The sequence below is a fragment of the Bufo gargarizans genome, chromosome 1 (assembly GCF_014858855.1).
Source record: "Bufo gargarizans isolate SCDJY-AF-19 chromosome 1, ASM1485885v1, whole genome shotgun sequence".
Taxonomy (NCBI): domain Eukaryota; kingdom Metazoa; phylum Chordata; class Amphibia; order Anura; family Bufonidae; genus Bufo; species Bufo gargarizans.
Window position 1 is genome coordinate 736184184 of NC_058080.1, and position 10347 is coordinate 736194530.

Sequence of the window (10347 nt, forward strand, 5' to 3'; positions counted from 1 at the left end):
GTAGCCTTAGAAATTCAAATCTAATACAAACGGATCGGTCCTGAACGGATGCATTAGTTTGTATTATCGGTGCGGATCCGTCCTGTACAAGTACAGATCCGCACGAGCGCAAGTGTGAAAGTAGCCTTAGGGGGTGATGTTTACATGGGATTGTGTGTTGGAGGCGGCTGGGGAGGAGGTGGTGTTATTTACATGGGACTGTATGGTGGAGGGAGGATTATAACTGCAGGGGGCACTGCAAATCCAGGGGACATTATTGGCGGTCTTATTACTACTGGGGGCTCTATAGGAGGGACTTATAGATCCGCCTTATTTCTACTAAGCGCACTATGGGGGCCTTATTACTACTGAGGGGTCTGTAGGGAGCTTTATTACCACTGGGGGAACAATAGGGGGCCTTGTTTCTACTAGGGACTCTGTGAGGGTATTATTAATATGGGAGGGTCTTCTAATAATGGGGGCATTGTTGAGGAGCATTATCACGGTTGGGGCAGTGTTACTAATGAGGGCATTCTAGAAGGGAATTACTATTGGTGGGACTATGAGGAGCACTATTACTATGGGGGCAGTAATGTTTCTTCAGGATAGTATTTGGGGGTATTGGGGGGGGGGGGCATAACTAAAGGCTCATGGGCTCCGGTGCAAGAGTTCAGCTTGGACCCCCCTTCTCTCAGTGCTTTGTGTGTCTTCTTATGCGGCACAAGTGTCCTTGGGCCCCTTCATGCTCCTGGGCCCAGTAGCGACTGCTACCTCTGCACCCCCTATAGCTACACTCCTGGGGGGGGGGGGGGGGGTTACAGCGAGCAGCAGGATAAGACTGTGGGGACTCTAGTTGGGGGATAATGATAGAAAGTGAGGAAGCTAAGATGTCTGTGTGTCACACTCTGCAGAGACGAGGCGGCCGAGAGAAGTGTCCGGACCGAGTGGAGAAGATGATGACAGAGAGGAGACGTCACCTGGAGGCCCTGGACGTGACAGGTAAGTGCTGCTGTATAGCAAGTACAGCAAAGTGCGGGCGGGTGGGGAGGGCGGGATCCAGGGGGCCCAAGTAAATTCTTGCCCAGGGTCCAACCAATATTAAAGACGGCCCTGGGTCCAGTACTCACCCAGTTCCTGATACACTATTTCCAGTACTCACAAAAATCCTTCTGGCCCACAATCTGCCTATGTAATTGTCCCTGACTCTAAAAGACAGGTTGAGCAGTCGTAAAAAAGGGGGTTAATGGTAAAACTGCCTCCAGCCATGTTTTTTGTGACTTATTGCATGCTGGGAGGGTAGTTATTGCCTTGGAGTTGCCTTTTGGCCACTCAATCCTATAGCTCAGTGGCTTTTGTCTCCCTAATCCCAACCTCCCTCCCCCTGGAGAGCTCATGTATGGCATCTGCAGACGCGCTCCTGGTTCACCGTGTGACCGGTTAAGCTTCCCTTGTCCCTTCTTTTTAGTGTTTGGAGTTCTCTACTTATTTTGGTGTTTATGGTGTTTTCTGGTTTTGGTTCTACTTCTTTTCACCGTCACAGCTGGAGGTCAGTTGTTGGGTGGAGATGATGTGGTGGAGCTAAAGACATTCTTGCCCACGAGGAGCCGGTGGTTGATATTCCGCTTTGGATCCCTTTGATATAAATATTGTGGTCTGATAACAACCCTGCGGTTAATATCGGATATGATCTAATGTTTGATGATATCAGCAAAGCTGTGACCGACCCCTGTCCAACAAAAGGTCATATAGTTGTCCTGTGTCTTCTATTCATAGGCAGGTTGAGAGTTCGGTTGGGTGGGTTATTATGTTCTCTGCCATCTAAAGCAGTACCAGTACTCACCCGCTTTCTGTTCAGCACTCTCTATAGGTCACCAGTACCAGTACTCACCCGCTTTCTGTTCAGCACTCTCTATAGGTCACCAGTACCAGTACTCACCCGCATTCTGTTCAGCGCTCTCTATAGGTCACCAGTACCAGTACTCACCCGCTTTCTGTTCAGCACTCTCTATAGGTCAGCAGTACCAGTACTCACCCGCATTCTGTTCAGCACTCTCTATAGGTCACCAGTACCAGTACTCACCCGCATTCTGTTCAGCACTCTCTATAGGTCACCAGTACCAGTACTCACCCGCTTTCTGTTCAGCACTCTCTATAGGGTACCAGTACTCACCCGCTTTCTGTTCAGCACTCTCTATAGGTCAGCAGTACCAGTACTCACCCGCTTTCTGTTCAGCACTCTCTATAGTTCACCAGTACCAGTACTCACCCGCTTTCTGTTCAGCACTCTCTGTAGGTCACCAGTACCAGTACTCACCCGCTTTCTGTTCAGCACTCTCTATAGGTCACCAGTACCAGTACTCACCCGCTTTCTGTTCAGCACTCTCTATAGGTCACCAGTACCAGTACTCACCCGCTTTCTGTTCAGCACTCTCTATAGGTCACCAGTACCAGTACTCACCCGCTTTCTGTTCAGCACTCTCTATAGGTCAGCAGTACCAGTACTCACCCGCTTTCTGTTCAGCACTCTCTATAGGTCAGCAGTACCAGTACTCACCCGCTTTCTGTTCAGCACTCTCTATAGGTCAGCAGTACCAGTACTCACCCGCTTTCTGTTCAGCACTCTCTATAGGTCACCAGTACCAGTACTCACCCGCTTTCTGTTCAGCACTCTCTATAGGTCACCAGTACCAGTACTCACCCGCTTTCTGTTCAGCACTCTCTATAGGTCAGCAGTACCAGTACTCACCCGCTTTCTGTTCAGCACTCTCTATAGGTCAGCAGTACCAGTACTCACCCGCTTTCTGTTCAGCACTCTCTATAGGTCAGCAGTACCAGTACTCACCCGCTTTCTGTTCAGCACTCTCTATAGGTCACCAGTACCAGTACTCACCCGCTTTCTGTTCAGCACTCTCTATAGTTCACCAGTACCAGTACTCACCCGCTTTCTGTTCAGCACTCTCTATAAGTCACCAGTACCAGTACTCACCCGCTTTCTGTTCAGCACTTTCTATAGGTCGCCAGTACCAGTACTCACCCGCTTTCTGTTCAGCACTCTCTATAGGTCACCAGTACCAGTACTCACCTGCTTTCTGTTCAGCACTCTCTATAGGTCAGCAGTACCAGTACTCACCCGCTTTCTGTTCAGCACTCTCTATAGGTCACCAGTAACAGTACTCACCCGCTTTCTGTTCAGCACTCTCTATAGGTCACCAGTACCAGCACTCACCCACATTCTGTTCAGCACTCTCTATAGGTCAGCAGTACCAGTACTCACCCACTTTCTGTTCAGCACTCTCTATAGGTCACCAGTACCAGTACTCACCCGCATTCTGTTCAGCACTCTCTATAGGTCACCAGTACCAGTACTCACCCGCATTCTGTTCAGCACTCTCTATAGGTCAGCAGTACCAGTACTCACCCACTTTCTGTTCAGCACTCTCTATAGATCAGCAGTACCAGTACTCACCCGCATTCTGTTGAGCACTCTCTATAGGTCAGCAGTACCAGTATTCACCCGCATTCTGTTCAGCACTCTCTATAGGTCAGCAGTACCAGTACTCACCCGCTTTCTGTTCAGCACATCTCTCTCTATAGGTCACCAGTACCAGTATTCACCCGCATTCTGTAGGTCAGTAGTACCAGTACTCACCCGCTTTCTGTTCAGCACATCTCTCTCTATAGGTCAGCAGTACCAGTACTCACCCGCTTTCTGTTCAGCACATCTCTCTCTATAGGTCAGCAGTACCAGTACTCACCCGCTTTCTGTTCAGCACATCTCTCTCTATAGGTCACCTTCATTCTCATAAGCACAATGACTAGAAGGAGGTTTGTGGTCAGTAAGGTCGCTATCAGGATGGCCGTCTTCTTGGACCAGTAATCTGAAGAACAGACCACAGTGAGGGGCACTTACCGAGAGAAGTGTGGTAGTAATAAGGTTCATGTATGAAGTGCTAGACCCTCGGTGATGTAAGGGAGAGGCAGGTGTCATCACAGACATCTCCCACCACCTCATACCCGTCTGCCACTAGTTTTGGTCTGTTCTAGTTCTGCATTTAGAAGCAGAGAAGCGAGAGGTACAAGTCGAGGTCGATGTCAGGGATCACTTCTGCTAAATCAGAAATAGACCCACCAGAAGCCGAAACCATTTCATCGCTTCCTGACGCTTAGGTCAGTAAGGAGCCAGCATTGAGAAAGCCTCCGCTTTATGTTATATAGGGAGACTGGCTGGTGACCTCTCCACTTATAAGTGATTAGACTGGGGGCACATAAACATATATATATGGATCCAGGAGCACCGGGCAGTGATCAGGACTCCTACTGCAAATTAGATTCAGATCTAGAAACCATGCTATCGTTAAGGGCAGTCCTTCAGAAGAAGATTGACTGATCCCACCAAAACTTGTACATAAAGCAACCATACACAGCTGCAGACCCTATATAACAACCACATACAGTCCAGACCCTATATAACAACCACATACAGTGCAGACCCTAAATAACAACCACATACAGTGCAGACCCTAAATAACAACCACATAAAGTGCAGACCCTAAAGAACAACTGCATAAAGTGCAGACCCTAAATAACAACCACATGAAGTGCAGACCCTAAATAACAACCACATGAAGTGCAGACCCTAAAGAACAACTGCATAAAGTGCAGACCCTATATAACAACCACATAGAGTGCAGACCCTATATAACAACCACATACAGTGCAGACCCTATATAACAACCACATACAGTGCAGACCCTATATCACAACCACATACAGTGCAGACCCTAAATAACAACCACATAGAGTACAGACCCTAAATAACAACCACATAGAGTACAGACCCTAAATAACAACCACATAGAGTACAGACCCTAAATAACAACCACATACAGTGCAGACCCTAAATAACAACCACATACAGTGCAGACCCTAAATAACAACCACATAAAGTGCAGACCCTATATAACAACCACATGAAGTGCAGACCCTATATAACAACCACATGAAGTGCAAACCCTATATAACAACCACATGAAGTGCAAACCCTATATAACAACCACATACGGTGCAGACCCTATATAACAACCACATACAGTGCAGACCCTAAATAACAACCACATAAAGTGCAGACCCTATATAACAACCACATACAGTGCAGACCCTATATAACAACCACATACAGTGCAGACCCTATAAAACAACTGCATACAGTGCAGACCCTATAAAACAACTGCATACAGTGCAGACCCTATATAACAACCACATCGAGTGCAGACCCTAAATAACAACCACATACAGCGAAGATCCTAAATAACAACCACATACAGTGCAGACCCTATAAAACAACTGCATACAGTGCAGACCCTATATAACAACCACATAGCGTGCAGACCCTAAATAACAACCACATACAGTGAAGACCCTATATAACAACTGCATAAAGTGCAGACCCTATATAACAACCACATACAGTGCAGACCCTATATAACAACCACATACTGTGCAGACCCTATATAACAACCGCATACAGTGCAGACCCTATATAACAACCGCATACAGTGCAGACCCTATATCACAACCACAAACAGTGCAGACCCTATATAACAACTGCATAAAGTGCAGACCCTATATAACAACTGCATACAGTGCAGACCCTATATAACAACCGCATACAGTGCAGACCCTATATAACAACCGCATACAGTGCAGACCCTATATAACAACCACATACAGTGCAGACCCTATATAACAATCACATACAGTGCAGACCCTATATAACAACTGCATACCGTGCAGACCCTATATAACAACCGCATACAGTGCAGACCCTATATATCAGGCGCGCACAGTGCTGACCCTATATAACAATCACATACAGTGCAGACCCTATATAACAACTGCATACCGTGCAGACCCTATATAACAACCACATACAGTGCAGACCCTATATATCAGGCGCGCACAGTGCTGACCCTATATAACAACCACATAGAGTGCAGACCCTATATAACAACCACATAGAGTGCAGACCCTATATAACAACCACATAGAGTGCTGACCCTATATAACAACCACATAGAGTGCTGACCCTATATAACAACCACATACAGTGCAGACCCTATATAACAACCACATACAGTGCTGACCCTATATAACAACGACATACAGTGCAGACCCTATATAACAACCACATAGAGTGCAGACCCTATATAACAACCACATACAGTGCAGACCCTATATATCAGGCGCGCACAGTGCTGACCCTATATAACAACCACATACAGTACTGACCCTGTATAACAACCACATACAGTGCAGACCCTATATATCAGGCGCGCACAGTGCTGACCTTATATAACAACCACATACAGTGCAGACCCTATATAACAACCACATACAGTGCAGACCCTATATAACAACCACATAGCGTGCAGACCCTATATAACAACCACATAGAGTGCAGACCCTATATAACAACCACATACAGTGCAGACCCTATATATCAGGCGCGCACAGTGCTGACCTTATATAACAACCAGATACAGTGCAGACCCTATATAACAACCGCATACAGTGCAGACCCTATATAACAACCACATACAGTGCAGACCCTATATAACAACCACATAGAGTGCAGACCCTATATAACAACCACATAGAGTGCAGACCCTATATAACAACCACATAGAGTGCAGACCCTATATAACAACCACATACAGTGCAGACCCTATATAACAACCACATACAGTGCTGACCCTATATAACAACCACATACAATGCAGACCCTATATAACAACCACATACAATGCAGACCCTATATAACAACCACATACAGTGCTGACCCTATAGAACAGCCACTCACAGCGGCAGACACAATCTATACCTTCACCACACAGAGGTCGCATACATTATTCCAGACATCACTGGAGCTCTTTTGTCCTTTGTCCAATGTCACAATCCCTGAAAACAATCCTGATATGCAGGAGAAGGAGCGGACAGATGAGCAGGAGCACTACAGGAGTAACTCTTGACCTTCATATACCGGAGACAATATGTCTGAAGGGGGGAAGGTGACACAGAATGTGTAGCATATCATTTACACCCATACCTAGGTGACGAGGGGTCCCGGATGTGCAGCTCTTGCCCATGGTTCGATGCTTTGCCGGCTTATAGTTTCTGTGCAGTTTTTGTTCTTTGTTCTTACTTCCTCAGATTTTATATCTAGAGATGAGCAAATATGAAATTCGTTCACACTTCGTTTGGTGGTAAAAGCAGAATTGCGTTATGGATTTTGTTACCACGGACTGTAATACAATTCTATGATGGAATGCCTTTAGAGACATTCCGTTATTCATTCCATCATAATAGAAGTCTATGGGCTGCAAAACGGATCCGTCCCACATAATGAGAACAGGGCTGAAGATCAAAGTGAGGATCCAGAGAGCTGAAGATCTAGGTGAGGAACCAGAAGTCTGAAGATCTGAATGAGATTCAGAGGTCTGAAGATCAAGGTGCAGATCCAGAGGGCTGAAGATCAAGGTAAGGTTTCAGAGGGCTGAAGATCAAGGTAAGGAACCAGAGGTCTGACGGTGTGGATAAGGATCCAGAGGGCTGAAAATCAAGGTGCAGATCCAGAGGGCTGAAGATCTTGGTGAGGAATCAGAGGTCTGAAGATCTTGGTGAGGAATCAGAGGTCTGAAGATCTTGGTGAGGAATCAGAGGTCTGAAGATCTGGGTGAGGAATCAGAGGTCTGAAGATCTGGGTGAGGAATCAGAGGGCTGAAGATCTGGGTGAGGAATCAGAGGGCTGAAGATCTGGGTGAGGAATCAGAGGGCTGAAGATCTGGGTGAGGAATCAGAGGGCTGAAGATCTGGGTGAGGAATCAGAGGGCTGAAGATCTGGGTGAGGAATCAGAGGGCTGAAGATCTGGGTGAGGAATCAGAGGGCTGAAGATCTGGGTGAGGAATCAGAGGGCTGAAGATCTGGGTGAGGAATCAGAGGGCTGAAGATCTGGGTGAGGAATCAGAGGGCTGAAGATCTGGGTGAGGAATCAGAGGGCTGAAGATCTGGGTGAGGAATCAGAGGGCTGAAGATCTGGGTGAGGAATCAGAGGGCTGAAGATCTGGGTGAGGAATCAGAGGGCTGAAGATCTGGGTTAGCTTTCAGAGAACCGACTCCATAATATGACCGGGATGAGCGGAATTCCCTCGTATCACAAATTATTCTACAATTATAAAGCACACGTCCAGCTCACCAGCTTTACTTATGCAAAAAGATAAAACGCCATACACACAGACAGCAGCGTCTCAGCATTTCAGGTCATTACATACAGACTCATGACACTGCATTGCAGGGTCTGTAAGACCGGGAACGCCTAGACATTTTTGCCCTGCGTTGTGGAAAAAAGGATACAGAAGCGCAGCGCACCACACCCGCCCACAGTGTAGCAAACAGCAGCCCCGCCCACAGTGCACCAGAGCAGCCCGGTCCACAGTGCACCAGAGCAGCCCGGTCCACAGTGCACCAGAGCAGCCCGGTCCACAGTGCACCAGAGCAGCCCGGTCCACAGTGCACCAGAGCAGCCCCACCCACAGTGCACCAGAGCAGCCCGGTCCACAGTGTACCAGAGCAGCCCCTCCCACAGGGCAGCAAACAGAGCAGCTCCACCCACAGTGCAGCAAACAGCAGCCCCGCCAACAGGGCAGCAAACAGCATCCCCACCCACAGTGCACCAGAGCAGCCCCACCCACAGTGCACCAGAGCAGCCCGGTCCACAGTGTACCAGAGCAGCCCCTCCCACAGGGCAGCAAACAGAGCAGCTCCACCCACAGTGCAGCAAACAGCAGCCCCGCCAACAGGGCAGCAAACAGCATCCCCACCCACAGTGCACCAGAGCAGCCCCGCCCACAGTGCACCAGAGCAGCCCCGCCCACAGTGCACCAGAGCAGCCCCACCCACAGTGCACCAGAGCAGCCCGGTCCACAGTGCACCAGAGCAGCCCCACCCACAGTGCACCAGAGCAGCCCCACCCACAGTGCACCAGAGCAGCCCGGTCCACAGTGTACCAGAGCAGCCCCTCCCACAGGGCAGCAAACAGAGCAGCTCCACCCACAGTGCAACAAACAGCAGCCCCGCCCACAGGGCAGCAAACAGCATCCCCACCCACAGTGCACCAGAGCAGCCCCACCCACAGTGCACCAGAGCAGCCCGATCCACAGTGTACCAGAGCAGCCCCACCCACAGTGCAGTAAACAGAGCAGCCCCGCCCACAGTGCAGCAAACAGAGCAGCCCGCCCACAGTGCAGCAAACAGAGCAGCCCAGTCCACAGTGTACCATAGCAGCCCCGCCCACAATGTACCAGAGCTGCGCTGTCCACAGTGTAGCAAACAGAGCAGCCCCGCCCACAGTGCACTAAACAGAGCAGCCCCGCCCACAGTGTACTAAACAGAGCAGCCCCGACCCTAGTGCACTAAACAGGGCAGCCCCGCCCACAGTGCAGCAAACAGAGCAGCCCCTCCCAGGGTGTACTAGAGCAGCCCTGCTCACAGTGCACCAAACAGAGCAGCCCCGCTCACAATGTACCAAAGCAGCCCCACCTACAGTGCAGCAAACAGAGGAGACCCGCCCACAATGTACCAAAGCAGCCCCGCCCACAGTGCACTAAACAGAGCAGCCCCGCCCACAGTGCACTAAACAGAGCAGCCCCGCCCACAGTGCACTAAACAGAGCAGCCCCCCCCACATTGCACTAAACAGAGCAGTCCCGCCCACAGTGCACTAAACAGAGCAGCCCCGCCCACAGTGCACTAAACAGAGCAGCCCCGCCCACAGTGCACTAAGCAGAGCAGCCCCGCCCACAGTGCACTAAACAGAGCAGCCCCGCCCACAGTGCACTGAAAGCCTTCGTTACATAAAAAGAGGCTTTTCTCAGGGCTGTAGTAAGCGGCTTGTATTAACTTTCTCTACATGATAAATGCCACTTAGGCTACTTTCACACTCGCCTTTTGGTTTCCGTTTCTGAGATCCTTTCAGGGCTCAGCGTCCAAAACGGATCCGTTTTGCCCCACTGCATTCTGAATGGAAAAGGATCTGCTCAGAATACATCAGTTTACCTCCGATCCATCACCATTCCGCTCTGGAGGCGGACACTAAAACGCTGCCTGCATGTTTTTCTGTCCGCGATGTGGTGCGGAGCAAGACGGATCCGTCCTGACACACAATGTAAGTCAATGGCGACGGATACGTTTTCTCTGACACAATCTGACACAATAGAAAACGGATCCGTCCCCATTGACTTTCAATAGTGTTCAACACGGATCGGTCATGGCTATAGAAGACATAATACAACCGGATACGTTCATGATGGATGC

The 10347-nt window shown here is 49.2% G+C and overlaps 1 protein-coding gene across 1 annotated transcript; it reads left to right on the top strand.

The window, feature by feature from the left end:
• Positions 1-1421: 1421 nt before the first annotated feature.
• Positions 1422-3826, top strand: LOC122924899 (extensin-3-like). Its single transcript, XM_044276438.1, has 2 exons — positions 1422-3713; positions 3767-3826. Exon 1 carries the CDS (start codon positions 1671-1673, stop codon positions 3711-3713), a length of 2043 nt encoding a protein of 680 aa, XP_044132373.1. The 5' UTR covers positions 1422-1670; the 3' UTR covers positions 3767-3826.
• Positions 3827-10347: the final 6521 nt, after the last annotated feature.

Bases quoted from the DNA above. Each gene is read 5' to 3' on its own strand.
- LOC122924899 (XM_044276438.1), top strand. From the start codon at position 1,671: ATGTTTGATGATATCAGCAAAGCTGTGACCGACCCCTGTCCAACAAAA.